We start from the raw sequence: 18,355 nt of genomic DNA, 5'->3' as shown, positions 1-18,355 counted from the left end.
TATCCTACCAATAATTCATATTGGTCAGATCCTACTCTTGGGCGTGTTTTTGCTTTCATAGCAAAATCGTCTGCTTCTCACCATCAGCAATTTTCGATTTCGTACCATTTGGTTGTCGACTTTCTGGAACGGATTCACTACGAAAATTAAATTTTAGGGATAGGCCGATTATCGGCCAGACAGATTATCAGCACCGATATTTGGCTTTTTTCGGCGAATACTGTTTTTAAGACATGCTGACAACCCTGGATGCTCCCTGAACTTTATAACAGAGATGTATATTGTCAAAAAATTCTTGTAATAGTCATTTAAAAAAAAATCAACAATATGTAAACCTGACATATTGTTCAATGAACGATTTTCCTTTTTACTGAAAATGTATATCGGTTCCAAATATCGATTATCGGCGCTCTCGACTACTAATAATCGGTATCAGCATCGGCCCTGAAAAAAAAACATATCGGTCTATCTCTACGAAATTTGACCTGTTAATCGGAGTTTGGCTGCAATGGAGCGTAAAAGCGTCGAGCGACGTACGCCGTGGACGAGGCCTTTTGGCTCGCTCTCCTCTCTTCTCGTCACTCGCCGTAATCCCTCCTCCTCATGAATACATTAACGCCGCAGCCTTAAACTCCGCTTAGCTGGCGGCTCAGCGTCACAGCACATCCTATTACCGACTTTAAATCATTAATGTGACATCGTTTTCACTCCATTTTTTTTTTTTTTTTTTGTTGCCCTCCCCAAACACCCCCAGTTTTGTCTCACAAACTACCCAAAAGCGTCCTTTCCATTTTTTTTTCTCCCCCACCAAGAAATCCAGGAGAAAAAGTTAAAAATCAATGCAAATGCAAATATATGCCCACTGTAATAGTTTTGCCGCTTTGTTTCCACCATTGTGATGGAAATAGCCGAGTGGATAATTGCGCTTTAAGCCGAGCTAACTCCTACGGTGCACCTTGGGCTGTGCGTATGAGATTTAATCTTTGAGTACTTTGTGTACAGCTGACAATAAAGAGGGGGGGGAAAAAAAAAAAAAAGAGATGTGAATCCCCTCGCTTGCTTCTCAACTATTCACACATAAACCTTTTTCTCAGGTTTTTACCTCCGGGCTGCCTCTGAAAAATTCATCACGCCCAGAGAACAACTAAGTCCTTCACTTACTGGAGGAGTTGCCGATCTGTACCCCTCGTTATTGCATAAAAAGGGCATTTGTATATATGTGTGTGTGTGTGTGTGTGTGAGGCTATGGTAATGAGCAAAAATCATCTCCCTCTGAGTGCTTTCAACTGTGCTTTATGCACAAAGTGTTTTTTTTTTTTTTTTTTGGGCGGTGGGAGTTGATTGGCGAGCATATGGACGTAGACGAGGAGGACATGATTTTCACGAGCGCGCTGAGTGGGGTTGTGTGTCTTTCAACCCGTGGAAAGTGGGAGCATCAATTAAAGATTGGCCTTTACATTTTTTTTTTTTTTTTTTACATATAGGATGCTCTCTTGCCTTTCCTCGCCTTGGGTTTAATTAGGTTATCGGGTTGCTAACTGGTCTTGACGGGGCTCGCGCCGCCACCAATGTGCTACGCTCATGATTGAATTGTTGCCGTTTAGTGATGACCGAAACTGCAGAATGAAGTGAAGTCATTTTCAGAGCCCCCGCAAATGACAGCATTTCTGGAGATCTGACAATCGCCGCCCGACGGTGTGCCAAGATTGTGACATCATATTCAAAAAGCGCTGGACTGAAATTGCTTCCAAAGTTTTACACTGACGTTATCCAAAATCGCAAATCATGTTCAAAAAAAAAAAAAAAAAAATCCTGATTTATTACGCTGTCGTTGATTAAAGAGGTAAGATCATCGCAAACGGACAAAAAAAAAGCCTTTAATACTTTACAAAAACATGGTTTTGGTTATATCAGCTCCCCAAAGTCTTTTTCAAAGGTCTTGGAGCCATGAGTGATGCAATAAGTAAAAACGCTTAGTAATAACGGAAGCAAACGACATACCTTTGTGGCTTATAGCGATCCATTTTTAACAAAACAGACATACTCAAACATATCTAACGTGACTATTTTCACTCGCTAAAAAAACAACAAAAAAAACATCCAGGCTTTCATGAGGAGGTTTTTTGAATCACGCTTCTCGGACATTTCAAGTGTCCAAGTAAGTTTGTTGTATTTTGAATGCTTTAAATTAGTTAAAGAGACCAATAGGAACTTTTTGTGAAAAAAAAAAAATGCCCAAATTGACCATATTTGGACATTCGTGCTTGACAGTGACGCTTTATTATTATCATTTGGAATGCATTCCTTATGAGCCAAGCCAGTAAATATAAAACGTTACGTTTTTTTGCCACTCATGGGACGCTTAACCCAAAATATGTCCTGGCTGGCCCACCGGCGTAAACGACCAGTGTCCGAATCATAAAGTCGAGGCGAAGCGATGAAGACCAACACACAAGTTTTACCGAACACATTGCTGTCTTTATTAGAGCCTTGTCTGGCAGTAATACTGAAAAAAAGTGAACTTAGAACAGATGGTGGTGGTAGTCCACGGCTTTTTTTTTCTCTTTTTTTTTTTTTTTTTCCCCTCAATTTTTCGTTGTTTCTTCAATAATTTTATTCATTTTTTGTGTGTGTGTGTGTGTGTGTGAGAGAGAGTACTTTGACTCCTGTGGCATGGATAAACATCAATAAAAGAGACAGAGGAAGAGAGAGGAGAGCAAAAAAAACAAAAAAAAAACAATTTACAACTTATATTACACTGTGTTATGAACAAAATATAAATCTATAACTCTATGTTATATTTACATAATTATCTTTCTTGATTTTTCAAGTTGAGATGGTCAGATATTTTGTTTTTGTTGTTGTTTAAATTCAGACTTTATTTTGAGCTCCACTCATGACTTTGATTGTCTTAAATAATACGATCGCTTTCATCATTGTCTCGGTACGGGGAGGGGGGGGGCCCGACCTTGCCAGCAGGGATGATTGACGTCCTTAATGCCCCCCCCCCGCCCCCGCCCCTCTTTCCCCGCCTCCTTTCTCCAGCATCTTGGCGTGATAACAGGGCTGGCTGTACAGCAAAGTCAAGTCATGAGAAGTCATGGCTATGTGGAGCTCAAAAAAATCTATCCAAAAAAAAAAAAAAAAAAAAAAAACGTACGCACACAGCGGAACACCATTGGTGGGGTAAACACTGCTTTCCTATGATTAAAACAAACCACTATCACAAAAAAAAAAAAAAAGAAAAATATGTACAGGATTTCATCTAAATGTAAAAAAAAAAAAAAAAAAAATAGACAGCATAGGACTTGTTTGGTTGTCATGAATAATCTCTTAAGTGTGTGTGCGTGTGTATGTGGATTCCAGCCAATGATGTTCCACTGCGTATCCGGCCGACCTAGTGAGCATTGGGGCTTGGGGGGGAAAAAAAAAAAAAAAAAAAAATCTTCACATTATACATTTAGAATAAGCATTGCAAATAAACTTAATAATAATAATTATAATAATAAAAAATATCACGTTCTTCTTTTCTCTGACTAGAGAGTCTGAGTGCTTTTCGACATTTCCGACGGGTCAAGTCTTCAGCTTGTTAATACGAAACGTCGGAAAAACTCAAAAGGTAATAAAACAAAAACAAAAAAAGGGGCGAGAAGGGAGGTCATTTGCATCTAATACCTACAGGCTAAAATAATGTCATAGAAACCCGATATAGAGAAGAAAAATAAATTATACTGTACATAACTTACTAAACATAGCTGACCATCCTTATAATTATTGTTAATAATATTAGAATAGAGGCAGTTTAGAGAAATAATAAAAATACAGTATTCAAATACAAAACGGAAACACTGACTGGCGGCCCGCTGAGGTCAGCAGGGGGAAAACACATAACAGTTGTGTGTGTGTGTGTGTGTGTGTGTGTGTGTGTGTGAGAGACATAGTCGATAAACAGCAGTTACGTAGTTTCTTGTCCTTTCTTTTTTTTTGTCAGCACAGAAAAGCGGCCAACCCTCCACACACACACACACAGACACACACACACACACACACACACACACACACGGTTGCATGGTTCAAGCTATGTCGCACTGCTCTTCAGCTCGTGGAGGGACGGCGCGAGATGACAACGGGTGGATTGTCTCGCAAACACAGTGCTCGTTGTCGTCGACCCCACCCACAGAATTATAAATAAAGCACAAAAAGAAAAAAAAAAAAAAAAAAAATCCAATCCCCCGCTTGTCATTGCTTGCGTGGCGGCAAGGCGGCGAGTTTTAAAAAAAAAACGTCAAATCTCCGGGAATAAGGTCTCTTTCTCGTCGAAAATAAACGCGGTGTCTTTCGGGTGCTTCACAACAAACTGTGTGTGTGTGGGGGTGGGCGAGGGGGCGGGGGGGGGGGAGAAAAGTCTCATTTTCCTATTATTCTTCAAACTTAGCACAAAAAAAACAAAACAAAAAAACAACAAATCACATTCACAAGCCACTTATTGGCACCGTGTACCTGAGTGAGAATATTATAGAACCGAGAACAGGGAAAAAAAAAAAAAAAAAAAAGCAGTTTTTTTTTTTCTCTCTTTTAAAAAGTGTCTCTCGAGGGAAAAAAAAAAAAAAGGTCCGCCGTCTTTAAAGTGTCATCTGTTTTGGCCCGTGACAGGTCCGCTGTTTTGCGACTTTATGTTGTGTACAAACTGTTTAAAAGGTCGCTTCCCCCCTCCCCGCGCCGGAGCGACGGTCCTGTTGGATGCTTCCTCGGCAAAGTGTCGAGCTGGCTGGCTTTGTCTTCCTCCCGGATCGTGTAACAGTCAGTGTGGGTGACAGTCCTTCGCTTCAGCTGATTGGTCGGATGCTGGTATCGGGACTTTAACGGGAGGGGCTTTGAGCTCTGCGAAGAGTCCGCAGGGGCAGGAATAAGGGGGTTCAAGAGGGCGATTTGATGGAGCTCCCCCTATTGGGCGATGTGGTTCTCGTTGTCGCTGGCGTAGTCGGCTTCCTCGTCCTCGTAGTCGAAGTCGTCGTAGACGTCGCCGTTGCTGTCGTCCAGCCGCAGCTCCTCCTCCTTGACGCGAGGCTCGTCGCCCTTCAGGCCGCCCATGTGGGACGAGGAGTGGTGGTGGTGGTGGTGGTGGTGGTGGTGGTGGTTGGCGTTGGGCTCGGGGCTGCTCGACATGCTCGAGTGCTCCGAGGGCATCTGGGGCGACGGCATGCCCGCCATGGAGAGGGCGCCCGGGTAGACCACGCCGGCCGACGACAGGGGCAGCTGACTCTGCTGCCTGGAACGCACATACGGAAGACAACTTCAGTACGGTGCTCATTTCACGAGCGCAGGAGAATTTCTGAAAAATACATGTATATATGGAGATATAAAGTACATGTATATGTGTGCGTATATATGTATATGTGTGCGTATATATGTATATGTGTGCGTATATATGTATACGTGTGCGTATATATGTATACGTGTGCGTATATATGTATACGTGTGCGTATATATGTATACGTGTGCGTATATATGTGTATGCATGCATATTCGTATATATATATTTATGTATATGTGCGTATGTGTACGTATACATGTGCTATATATATGTGTGTGTGTGTATACAGTAGAGTATATATGCAATTTTGAGTTTCTCGACTCACCCCACACTGAAGTACTGCCTCATTTCCTGCCGCCGGGAGCGCATGATGGCCTTGTACTCGCCGATGCGCAGCTTCTTGCCGTCCACCAGGCACGTGCGCTTGGGCCGCGGCTTGTACTTGTAGTCCGGGTACTTCTCCAGATGCTGCTTGCTGAGACGCGCCTGCTCCTCGTAGTACGGCTGCTTCTCCAGGTTGGTCATGGCTTTCCAGCGTGAGCCTTGGAATAAGAAAAGTTGCAGTAAATATCCAAGTATTTTATTGATTGACTAAGTTTGATAAAAGTTTTAGTTTGAGAATCAGGTGCAGCCACATAAAATACCTCAAATGTATTATTTTTAAATGTTTGGTTTAATAAGAACATTTTTTCTTTGTAGGTACATCAGTAAACAAAGAAAATTAAAAATGTTATTAAAAATGTTTTTTTCAATCCAAATGTAGTACAACGGTAAAACAAAATGTCAGAGTGGAATATACGCTTAAGTTAGCAATGCTAGTTGGCTAGTAATTTACCAATTGTAAACACCCTAAGTGTCGTAGCTTATTGCAAACTGTGATTTCAAGACAACGTTATAAGTATGTTCATATTAACATCCCCTACGATGGTGTTGTTGTCTCACATCACCCCAAGATTGGAGACGCAAGCGCAATTCTCCCACTAATAACGACGACTATAATTAGCGTAATGATGATATGTATTTTTCATAATATCTTTTTATTTGTTTCTACTTCTATGCCGGCCCATCAGAATATTGCTCGGGGAGCATTTCATGACAGTACAGCACGGGTGGCAAAATATTCCAGCCCGTTTCCCACTAAATTCCTGCACACCCTCGCGAACGAATTACCAAGGACCAATTAAGGAAGCAGGACAAATCACCAATCATTAGCGGCTAATGATGAATTATTATTAACATAGCAAAACGAGGGCGGGATGACGAGACGATAAAGATGTGACGAACAGGCTTAAATTGAGCCTGCGCGTCAGTCACCAGCGCGAGCCGGATCCACTCGGGGAAAGTGGGGTTAATGAGGGGACGACAGGTACTCATCCACCACTAATGAGGGTTGTTCCCGTCAGCGCCGCTTCTTACTCGTGGATCAGAACCAAGCGTGCGCGTGTGTGTGTGTGTGTGGGTGTAATCTTGCGCCTGTTTCCCCCGAGCGCAGCCTCATATCTGGTCTGAATTTGCGCTCGACTACTGTATGTTTAATAGCTAAAAGCTGTCAGCGCTTGGCCGTTCTCGTCGTCTGTTCTGCGATCTGTTAGCAATTGAGGCCGAGAGAGATGCACGACGACTGGAGAGAGAGAGAGAGAGAGAGAGGAGGAGGAGGCTTATTAAAACCAGATTTCCCTGCGTTATAAAACGCTTAGGAGCTCTTTAAAATGTCAGGGCCGATCCCGGCGGTCCGGGGGAAAATGTCAGGCGGCGGCGCGTTGCTTGTTTAATGCATAATGAATTATATCATCATTTGTCTGAGGCGCGTTCTCCCCGGACGTTTACGCGACACCGCCGTTTGGAAGGAAATCACTGCAAGTGCGTCTTTGGTGGATGGAGAGGCGGGAAGAAGCCTTTTTTTTTTTTTTTTTTTTTTTTTTGTCAGTGGTGACAGGTCACTAATTGGCCCGCTCAGATCCTCCACTCAAGTATTTGCAGTTTTTCTGCTTATGTTATTGGTGCCAAGCAACTAAGTTGAACTGAGGGGCGGAGCCTCATTTAGTCAGGCCATAGCTTTTTCTGATAGTAAAAGAAAGTGCTTTGACGCCTTATAGGCAATTATAAACTGTTTTGGGTGGGCGTCAATTACTTGCGGATTTTCACAATTCCTATATTAGCAATAGGAATATAGCTAAATCTACCCGTTTTTATCCATCTCAGGGAGCGGCCATTTTGTCACTTCTGTCGACTGAAAATGACATCACAGTTGCTCAGGGCTCATGTAACGACCAATCACGGCTGACCTGTTTTCTGGAGCTGCGCCGTGATTGGTTGTTACCTGAGCAACTGCGATGTCATTTTCAGTTCGACAGAAGTGACAAAATGGCCGCCTGAGATGGCTAAAAACGTGTTGATTTAGCTATATTCCATAAACACAATATTAATCAGAATGCCCTGTTTCAACTAGTGGGCCAGCATAGAACATATTCTTGAAAAAAAATATGTTTGGGTTGACATCCCTTTAACCAATCAGATTTCAAATGTGACCTCACAGAGCCACAGCACTGGCTTTTGGCGACATCAGTATTTTCCCGCACTCTGGTTGGTCAGAGCAACACCTGTTACGACGCACTTAAATTTTGCATCACAAATCTGGATATGATAGATTTATAAATCACTTTCTGTGGTGCGTCTGCTGTATTTCATTTCCGTTTTTTATGCTTTTTGCCATGTTTGGATGAGATCTGCATTCCCCTAATTCGCGTTATGGTATCATATTGATTGTTTATAATTGATCGTGGTGGTATTAAGACCCTATTGAAGGCTTTCCGCTGCTTACCGAGGATTTTGCTGATGTTCGAGTTGTGCATGTCGGGGAAGGCCTGCAGAATCTTCCTCCGCTCGTCCTTGGCCCACACCATGAAGGCGTTCATGGGCCGCTTGATGTGCGGCTCGCTGCTGCCTCGACCCCGGGCCTCGCGGAATATCCGAGAGTCGGACACGCTCGGGGAGCCTAGAAATTAAAAGAAATAAAAAAAAACGGAGGAGAGAGCATGAGGGCAAGCAGATTTGACCTTGAAATATATCGGTGGGCTGTCATGTGCATGCCAAAGCAGCAGGTGGAGCTACTACGAGAAACGAACCCTTTCACAATGGTAGAAGAAGAAACTAATATAAAGCGAGAGATGAAGACATCTAAATTGAATTAAAGGAAAAATAAGATAAAATTTGGAACATCTTAAGCTTGAATGATGGAACTTCAAAATATTTACAATTGTGATGTTAAAATTGAAGGATCTGAAGCCTGGATGGTGTAAAAATAGTTAGCCAGGATGTCAAAAAAATAAATAAAAAAAGGAAACATACAGCCTGGTTATAGTTAACGCATTAAGATTAACTTACTCTAGCTAAATAATTGAAGTGAATCTATTACTCATTTTTTGCCCTCTATAATATTGTTCCATTGTTCAATGTCCACCTTTAAGCTGCTTGCACTTCTGTGCACATGAATAAATACCAAAATCACAAAAAAGCCAGGATGGAGTTAACGCTCCAAAATAGTGACGATAAATGCATAAAGCGTCTATTTATTTATTGGTGCCATTTTCTCCCATTGCGAAATGTCCGCTGGCACTCCTATCCGCCAAAAATGCAAGGCACACGCTCGTTCGCGCGCTTACCGTCCGAGTCGCCGCTCATGGTGAAGTCCAGCATGGCGTGGCTGAACTTGTCCTCGGCCTGCTGCTTCAGCTGTTGACTCAGACTCTCCAAGGCCGCCTTGTCCTGCGCACACGAGGCCTGCGAGTCAGCGGAAACGCCTTTGTTTTATGACCAAAAAATGTCATACGCGTGCACGTCAGGAGAGTGAGTGAAAAAGCGCTCCTGCAATCAAGCTAATTGTCCCCCCCCCCCCCCCCCCCCCAAAAAAAAAGCATCCGCCCGCATGTTTCCAACGCTCCAGGTTGGAATGTTTACGACTATTTTGGATTTGCAGCCATCTGCGCGAGGCGAGCGCGGAGGGTCGACGCATTAGAGGGACGGCGAGGCCACGCCGCACGGCCCCCTGGGTATTTATTACAGCCAATAAAAGCCTGATTTACTGCACATTTACATGCTTAATGTGCGCTGGAAATTGACGACGCATACACACGCCGGCAACATTTTTTTTTTTTTTTTTTTTTTGTGCAGTTTAATTATGCGATTAAGAGCGGGAAGCAACCCAGCGTTGTCTTCGAAAACAACCCTCCAAAAAAAAAAATCTCCATTTAGACGTGACCTGAACAAGCTGGCTGCCTGGATGGAGAGCGGGCAGAGTGCTAATTTTCTCTGTTTTTAGCTCAAAACACTTTAATTGTTGGCCATAATTCCCCCCCCCCCACACACACACATTTTCAGTTAAATAGAGAAGAGATCCATTTATCTCTCTCGAGTCATCCGCGGAGAGATTTGGAAGAATTATATGCATGTCAAACAAGTGATCAGACCTCATTGCAGGGGGAAAAAAATTAAAAAAAAAAAAAAAAAAAAAAAGGACATAATGTCTTCCACACGCTCAGATATTAAGATTAAATATGATGCCACACACACACAGACGCACGCGCGGCTTTTGTACACGAGGGGATGAAGAGGGAGACAGAGTGGATGGCAGCCTAGTCTGACGTTAAGCCCCGGCGCCGTACACGAGAAAAGTGGATTGAGCGGCTGACACGGGGCGCCGAGACACAAAGTAGCGACAAAACTAATCCCCCCCGGAGTGTCAGAGACGACTCTGTTGAAACCGGGGGCCGGGCGCTCAGGCGGCGAGGCTTGACGCCGGCGGGGCACAAAGCCAGAAAAGGTGGTGGTGGGGGGGGGGGGGATGCGGCGGACGGAGCAGAAGTCACTTTGAATTCAGGCACCGGACCATGAAGCTATCTATGCCAGCGCCGTATCGTGACAACCAGAGTAAATCATATGTTCTTCCTCTAGATGGCAGACGTGACATAATTAACTTATATTTTCAGTGACTTTTTTTTTTTTTTTTTTTTTTTGCTAGTTAATTTGCCCCGGAGATTTGTCTCCTCTCAAAAATGTCCCCTGGCTTAATAAAAGGTTGACAAACACTGATCGAGTGACAAATGACAAAGCAACTAATTAAAAATAGCGCGTAAATAAGTCAATGTCAATGATGTGCAGGCAGCTACCCCCACCCCCCCCCCACCCCCACCACCTTGCACCAGCCAGGCGACTACCCAATGTGTTTAACAAATAACCACAATTTAGCCACGCCGCCGAGGAGCCGGCGCCGTCACTTTGCATTAACGTCCCGAGCATGCTCTGCGTTGACACACACACACACACACACACACGCAGCCCTGCAGTGCACCTCACATCAAAATTGTACCTTATCCGGCACTATTTAGCTTTAGCAGTGAAAGAACTATACAATAAAAAAGAAAAAAAAAAAAAAACACACTTTTTAAACTTAGTGCAAACGTATTTCAAAATGCCGAAACATTTGCTCGCATAAAATACTGTAGTGTTTGCGTGCGAGCGTCTGGGTGTGAGCTGTGGCCAACAGCAGCTCATGTACTATACTAAATAGCAATGAACAAATCGAAAGTAGAAAATGCTTCAAGTGAGGGAAGTGTTGTTGAAAAAAAAAAATGCATAAAATAGTTAAGATTAAGGTCAGTGAAAGTGAAGTTGCTTTTGTGGAGTATAACGCAACACCGTGCAGTGGTAATTTAGTCAATAAAAAACACGCTACAAAATAAGATGTTCATTGGGAGGCTGGAACAGATTGAGGGCATTTCCATTCAATTCAATGGGGAATGTCAATTTGACAAATGATTGGTTGAAATAATGAATCAGTCGGATCATTTTTTTAAAATAATTACTACGGATGGGAGAGTACACATACCAGGTATCGGGCCAAACCGTTCTTATTTTAAAGTGGGAGTCAACCCAAACATATTTTTTTCAAGAATATGTTCCCAGCAGGCCCACTAGTTGAAACAGGGCATTCCGATAAATTTTGTGTTTGTGGAATATAAATTAAGCAGCAAAATCCACTCGTTTTTAGCCATCTCTGGAGGCAGCCATTTTGTCATTTCTGTCAACTGAAAATGACATCACAACTGCTCACAACAACCAATCACGGCTGACCTGTTTTCTGAATCTGAGTCGTTGTGAGCAGTTGCGATGTCATTTTCAGTCGACAGAAGTGACAAAATGGCCGCCCCCGGAGATGGCTAAAAACGAGTGGATTCAAACTTATTCCACAAACGCAATATTTATCAGAATGCCCTGTTTCAACTAGTGGGCTTGCATAGAACATATTCTTGAAAAAAATATGCTACCAATCTACCAAAGACCCAAAAATATGACATCAAGTCCTCCCCGGCACTAGTTGGAGCTACGCTGTCAGTTTGACGCAATGGCTTTGTTCACAATTTTATTTATTTTTTTGTCATCCAAAATGCTAGCGGTATCGGTACTCACATCCCTACTAATGAGGTGGAAGAGCTGCCGGTTGTCTTTTCCTTACCTTGTCGGAGCGTCCGTTGTTGAGTCCGAGACTGCTGACGGCCGCCACCTTGGCGTCGAGCACCTGCTGCTCCCGCTTGAGCTGCTCCTTCATTTGGCGGGCCTCGGCGAACGCCTTGGTCACGGCCTCGTGGTCGTTCAGGTAGGCCCCCGAAGACAACGACGACAGCAAGTCTGCTGAGACGGCAACAAAGCGGCCGGGACGACCGTTACTGCATGTTGGCGCCATTTTATTTTTTTTTGGGGGGGGGGAGGGGCTTTGCGTTTTTTTAATGAAGTGAACGTAATTCACATTTGGCGCTGTGCGTTTCTGTTGAAGGGAGGAGGCAGCAGTTTTTCAGCCAGAATAAATCTTCCCTTTCGCCACGAGGTAAAGACATTAGCATACACTCGAGGAGGAGGGGAATGTGAGTCAGAATGCGCCCCAAGATGGCATGGCTTCAAGCTGCCTCCATCCATACCTGCCTTCAGACTCAAGCATGTACAAATGTGCATTCGGCCCAAAGAAAAAAATAACATAAAATAAAAAATCTTTAATTGGACTTCCCGCACAATCGGAGTGCGTCGCTGTCCAGAGGGGCGGCCAGGTAACCCCACCAAGTTCCCCATGGCTTGCGTTAGCCGCTAACAAAGCACCGCCGCTGGCTTATGGGGCCTTTATCTGCGCTAAGCCGACCCCGCTAATGCCATCTCGGGCCAGATTACCGGCTTCAGATTGGTAATGACAGCGCGGTGAACTCTTTTAGAAGTCGGGGAAATCCGGGCGTGAAAGGGGCCAAAAGAAGAAGGTAGTCAATTTTAATCTAAAAAAAAAAAAAAAAAAAAAGGAGGGGAGGGAGGTATTCTTCCACACGTCTATATGTGTGTGTGTTCCAATGACAGTGATGCCAACCATCCCGACAAGTGTATGTGACCCAGATAGAGGGGGAGGGTCCTATTTCACCACGCACATTTTCCCCTTCTAAATCTCTCCCGACAGGCGAAAAGCATTTTGGACCACAAAAGCACTCGCGACAGGGCGGTCGCAAGGGGCGAAAACTTTCGTGACACTGACAAACACTCGCCAAAAAAAAAAAAAAAAAAAAAGTGTTTGAAATTGAAGGCAGTGACAGGCCTTCAATTTGACTTGAGATGGGAAGATGGATAGGCGGAGAGAGAGAGAGAGAGACATGCCTCCGGGGTCTGTTAGGCCAGAAAATGACGGCTGGGCACCACATGGACTTCATCACCATTAAACCTGACCATCGGAATGCGACTCTTTCGGTTATACGAAGTGCATTGGCGCCGAAAGGGCGCGGAACTACTAGCGAAAGCAAAATACAGCATTTAAAGTCAAACGAATTGACGACATTAAAAATGAATAAAAAGCACAAAAATCAGCAGCATTTTAGACCTGTATTTACAAGCGTATTCCGTTTGCGTGCAGCATAACAGCTAATTGCTGCGGCACCATGATTGCTTTGAACTCTGGCCTCCACGAATTGACTCGAATCTGCTGACCTCTGAACCCTACTGCGTTTATATTCCGTGAGCATTTCTTTAATGCATTCAAGACTTTCAGTGATTTATAGACCGGTAGCAGAATTTAAAAATTTAAAATAGTACAAATTAAGTCCAAAATATTACATACCTTATTATAAGTCACTAAAATCATATAATTCAGTACTAAAAGCACAATTTACTGACATATCCTTCTGAACATGATAGTGTCATTAAAAATGTGGAAAATGTTATTAAAATGGAATGAATTCTTGACTATGATCGTTTTCTGGCGATAAAATGCCATGATGACTCGAATGACTGTCATGATGACGATTCTGTCAATTATAATGATTGAAAACCATTTCGGAAATATCTCTTTAGCTGCGCAATTGAATCTGAAATTGTTTTACAATTATTTACACAAAGTGACCGATTAAAGTGCAAAGAGTGACACATTCCAGAATAACGGCTTCCTATTCCCACAAATATGGCTGCCCAAAACAGAATTAACCTCACAAAAATAAATTAGTTCAGATTCAGTTTCTCCTCCTACTTTTCGAAAAGATCCTAATAAAAAACAAAAAAAATAAAAAAGACAACAAACCCACGGCCGCATCAAAACGAGCACGTCGAGACTCTTTTCCAATTTGTCCGACCCTCCAATCCCCTTTGAACCTTCAACAAGAACCCTAATACGCCTTCAAACCGGAGTAACAAATGCGCCGGTGACCGGCTAAACTCCCCGGCAACAGATGGGTTCGCCGCCGCCGCCGCACAAAAGCGTCCGAATATTCCGCGGGGGGATCACACACAAACTTTAAACACTGTAATCCATTTTTCCCGAACAAAAAACATCTGGGACCGCAAATCCACTAATCTGATATTAAATCCTCAGATTTGTTGAAAAACAGTGAGATTAGCCAAGAAGTCAGATGGGGGAGGGGGGAGGGGAATTGACGGCCTATTGCACATGGGAGGAGTGATTGTGTTTGAGTTGTGTGTGCGTGTGTGAGTGCGTGTGTGCTGTCATTGTGTCATTTAACGCTGAGTGTTTGCGCTGTCCTGGCTCATGTAAGAGGCTTGTCTAATCTCATTGGTGATACCTCCTGTCTGTCATACGTGCCTCGCTTTATTATTCCCCCGCTTCCAAAAAAAAAAAAAAAAAAAAAAAAAAATGGAAGGGTGTTAATCCCCCCCCCCCCCCCCCCTTGCATCTCTCTACCCTCCCCCATCGCCACTTCATGTCTCTTTCAGTCACTAATAAACACATAACAATGCAGCAGGCCCCGGAGGCAAATAGTGACACGGAGGAGGGGAGGAAAAAAAAAAAAAAAAAACACAAACACACTAATTATAGCCTGTTACATATGTGAAGTATTTGAACTATCAGCGTGGCGTGAAAAATGGATTAAGCGCACAAAACGGTGATTCATTTATGTCATATTTCACGTACGCGTGAGGGGTGCATATGGTCGGGGATGATTACTCCAGCGACAATGGCGCCACTTGCAAAGGGAGAGTGCTATTTTGGTCATGTGTGCCAACAGCACATCCAGGAATGTCGCATACACAAAAAAAAAAAAAAAAAAAAAAATCTGGATTCACGGAGCGTGGCTCGAGCAAGACAATTTGGCGTCATGGAAGCGTCAAGAGAAGCAACCAAATAAATAAAAAAAATTTAAAAACGTGATATTTTTTACTCACGTTTATCGTAAAGAATTTTTATCGGCGTTTTTTGGGGGAGAATTTTTGCGGTTATGATAATGTTACAATAAGGAGCGAAAATACTACTTTGCTATTTGAGTGAGCCTGTTGTGTTAAAAAAAGCATCGCTGTAATGATTCGATGCAGATGGGAGCGGGTTAGCCAAGAAGGTAAACACGTACAGAATTCATTCCGCCGATTACACTGCTTCGTCGTCGCATTGACATTGACATGATCATTAGCAACGTTTATATGGACAAAAATTCTTTAATCCGATAAGAGTTCGGATTCAAATTCTGATCGGATGCACTGTTTTTGTGGACACGAAAATCATTGATCCGATTAGGGCTTGCGTGTTCATGCATCGCATTTTTGATCGGAAAAAAACATTTGGACATTTAGCCGCAGAAACCGCCGTGTCAACAAAACATCGTTCCGCCCATGTCTACTCAAACGCTAGCGTTGCTTCGCTTATTTTTCCCGTTTGCGCTGTTACGTCAAGAAACGTGTCTACTAGCATCACAGACATGCGTGGTAGAGATCGGATTATCAATCGACGTAATCGGTTTATCAATCGACATAAACCGCCCCTCTCGTTTGGAATAAAACCTCGATCGGAATGGGCTTGATTGGGGTCAGAATATTCGGGGTAATTTAAACAAATTTTAATGAGCTTTTTTTATCAAATCGCACCCTCGGATGGCAAGCCAATATTTGCATTGCTCAGGCCTGAGCGCCCCCCCCCCCAAAAAAAACCCGTTTTTCAGCAAATAACAGTGGAGAGGATAAAAAGAAATACTGTGAATGCCTAACTGCAAATATATGGGAGTTCTATTTGTACATATACCGTAGCTATGTATTTTTCAAACCCATTTTAATTTGAATAAGGATCCAAATAAATTTTACGTGCATGGGGGTCAAATGGGGCCAAACACATCCGTCAAATGTTGAGGACAGGTCCGGTTACTGAGAGCTACTCTCTGTGTTTATATTTGTGGCAGGTGTATGTAAATATGGGTTTGAGCGTGCAAAGAGTTGACCAACCTATTGAGCTGACTCTAGCCGGAGGTCCTCCGATGCTGGAGGGGGCGACACTGTGCTTCATGGAGCCGGCGGGGCCCATCTTGGCGGCAGCGGCAGCGGCAGCGGGGACCTGTGGGGAAGTTGGGGGGGAGTTGGGTGACTTGCTCTCGGATGCCTTAGGCTTGGCCGACAGGTTCAGTGGCTGTGCACCCTCACTGTCCTGCAAAAACCAAAACAGCACAGTGTCGCCCGCTGTGACTAGAAATTTAGGGAGCGGGAGGCGGACCTTCTCGCCGCTTGCAAAAAAATCAAAATACGGAAAAATGGAGCCCATGCACAGCAATCTAAGGCAAGTCTGGCTGGACAGATGATTCGGTGCATGCCACTGCCCAAACAGCTCATCACAAGGGGGGGAAGGGGGGGGGGGGGGGGGAATGGGGACATTCCGGCGTAAACCGTTGACATTCACATGCAAAGTCAGACAAATCCACTCGCAGTCAAGCCACCCTTCCATCGGGCAAGGGTGCACATGCCGCATGCACAACATGGACAACATGCACGAAGATGCTGCTCCTCTTCGGGCCGGATAATCGGATGCCAGCTTGGTGTTTCGATATTTTTCGACAATAACAAAAACTAGGCATGTAATCGATTCACTCGAGCCCCGATTCGATTCCATTTTCAGTTCCCGATTTTCGATTCGATTGTTAAAAAAAAATTGCGACCACGCTCGTCTCTGTGCACGAGTGTGGTTCTGCAGCCATCCACAAATGCAAAATGCATCATTTGATCGACACATTCAAAATGCGCTAAGCGTCTGGAATGAAAAAAAAAAACGTTTCAAGGCATCATTTTCTAGATGAATTTAATCGACTCGATTTTTCGATTCATCGATTTTGAATCAATTTTCGATTAATCGTCACATCCCTAGCAGTGACCTCCGAGCACCAAACGAGTCGGCACGACACCCCGGGGGCCGTTATCACATTCATTCCCATGGCAACGTCACCCCTGCTGTTGACCTAATCCGATCTGGGAGGGGGGTTGGGGGGTGTCTCACGTGACAGGAAGGCAGGAGGGTATTCAGATCACCCCGCGTACTTAAAACGCCGCCACTAGAAGGTAAACTTGAGTTCAAATCTGGCATTTTCAAATACATTTCATTTACGGAACAGAGACATTCCGCCTCTTTATTTTTCCTGTACAGTAATTAGTCTAATTGCTGCTTAGGCCGAGCGGTACAATACAGTGGATTCAAGTCCTGTATGGGATGGGGGGGTGGGGGGGGGGGGGGGGGGGGGCGGTGATCGAGGGGGTATACATCCACTCATTAAGGCCGACTTTCCCTGATTCGCACTCCTTAAGCCTTACGAGCCCCTCACAACTCAATTAAGCCCTTCCAATTAAGCCCCCCGCACCCCGCACGCCTGCATGTGAGGCCTAACCGGATTGTCCTTCATTAGGGAGGGTCCTCACTAAATTGACGGAACCCACCCCCCCCCCCCCCCTTCAAGATTCCTTCAATGAGACAATTGGAGGCGGACGGGGAGAGTAGGGGAGGGAAAAAAAACAAACAAACAAGTGAGCGAGGATCTTCTCAATCCTGACCCGTATTGTGGTTGGCTTTGGCTGGGGAATGCGTTGGGATATTTATTACAAATAGATAATGCCTCTGCCTCTTGGTACAGTGGATGGGAGGGCGGGGGGGGGGGGGTGGGGTGATTTCCTCCCCCGAGCCAAGGCAAATCCGACGGTGGGAAGGTGGCCAACCTGCATTATGCCACTGCGGAGGAATTAGTTGAGACAGTCGAGCTGAGAGGCTTGGACCGACGTGTGTTTGAGACATTGTTCAACAAGCTCTAATGTCTTATGTGTGTGTGTGTGTGTGTGTGTGTGTGCGCGTGTGTGAGGCCTCCAGAGCCTCTGAAAGGCTTGGAATGTTGAATTAATACAATTGCTTTTGTGTCTCTCTTGGCTGATGAAACAGTCTCGAGCTTGGAGAGCGAAAACACGCAAGAGTGACAAGAGAGCCAGAGGGACGGGAGAGTGTGTGTGTGTGTGTGTGTGTGTGTGTGTGTGTTTTGACGCGTAGCATCCATATGCACCACCATTGCATTTCGCTCCAGCGCCGTCACTCGAACGGACACGAATTGAAGCGTCGTATCGAATTGTGTCGGAATGCATTCTGGCGCACTTGAGAAGTTACGTCAGTTTGCATTCCAACTGCACATAAAAAGCGTTACAGCGATGTAACAAAGTAGTAAAAGTCACTCTTTGACTGCCCATTACTCATATTAATCACTGGCAGACATTTTCAGACCC

General features: G+C 44.3%; 1 protein-coding gene and 1 long non-coding RNA gene across 17 annotated transcripts in view; one reads left to right on the top strand and one right to left on the bottom strand.

Annotated features, from left to right (window-relative positions):
* LOC147126728 (uncharacterized) overlaps positions 1–18,355 on the top strand; it is a 175,703-nt gene that overhangs the window by 31,673 nt on the left and 125,675 nt on the right. The window lies entirely within an intron of this gene.
* The window catches only part of sox5 (SRY-box transcription factor 5), a 72,475-nt gene continuing 56,588 nt past the window's right edge, over positions 2,469–18,355 (bottom strand). For 4 of the 13 annotated variants that reach the window (XM_086022956.1, XM_086022958.1, XM_086022959.1 and 1 more), the window contains 6 exons: positions 16,055–16,253; positions 11,826–12,001; positions 8,977–9,094; positions 8,136–8,309; positions 5,640–5,856; positions 2,469–5,269 (listed from right to left, as the gene is read on the bottom strand). In XM_086022956.1, the coding sequence (XP_085879082.1) occupies positions 4,945–5,269; positions 5,640–5,856; positions 8,136–8,309; positions 8,977–9,094; positions 11,826–12,001; positions 16,055–16,253 (1,209 nt within the window). In that variant the 3' untranslated portion in view covers positions 2,469–4,944. The remainder of the gene's footprint in view (positions 5,270–5,639; positions 5,857–8,135; positions 8,310–8,976; positions 9,095–11,825; positions 12,002–16,054; positions 16,254–18,355) is intronic. The other 9 variants (XM_086022960.1, XM_086022962.1, XM_086022961.1 and 6 more) reach the window with 6 other exon arrangements.

Source organism: Filicampus tigris, chromosome 22 (assembly GCF_054856515.1).
Source record: "Filicampus tigris isolate MCC_2025a chromosome 22, RoL_Ftig_1.0, whole genome shotgun sequence".
Classification (NCBI taxonomy): domain Eukaryota; kingdom Metazoa; phylum Chordata; class Actinopteri; order Syngnathiformes; family Syngnathidae; genus Filicampus; species Filicampus tigris.
The sequence above is the reverse complement of the archived record's forward strand: the minus strand, read 5'-3'. Positions and strand labels throughout refer to the sequence as shown.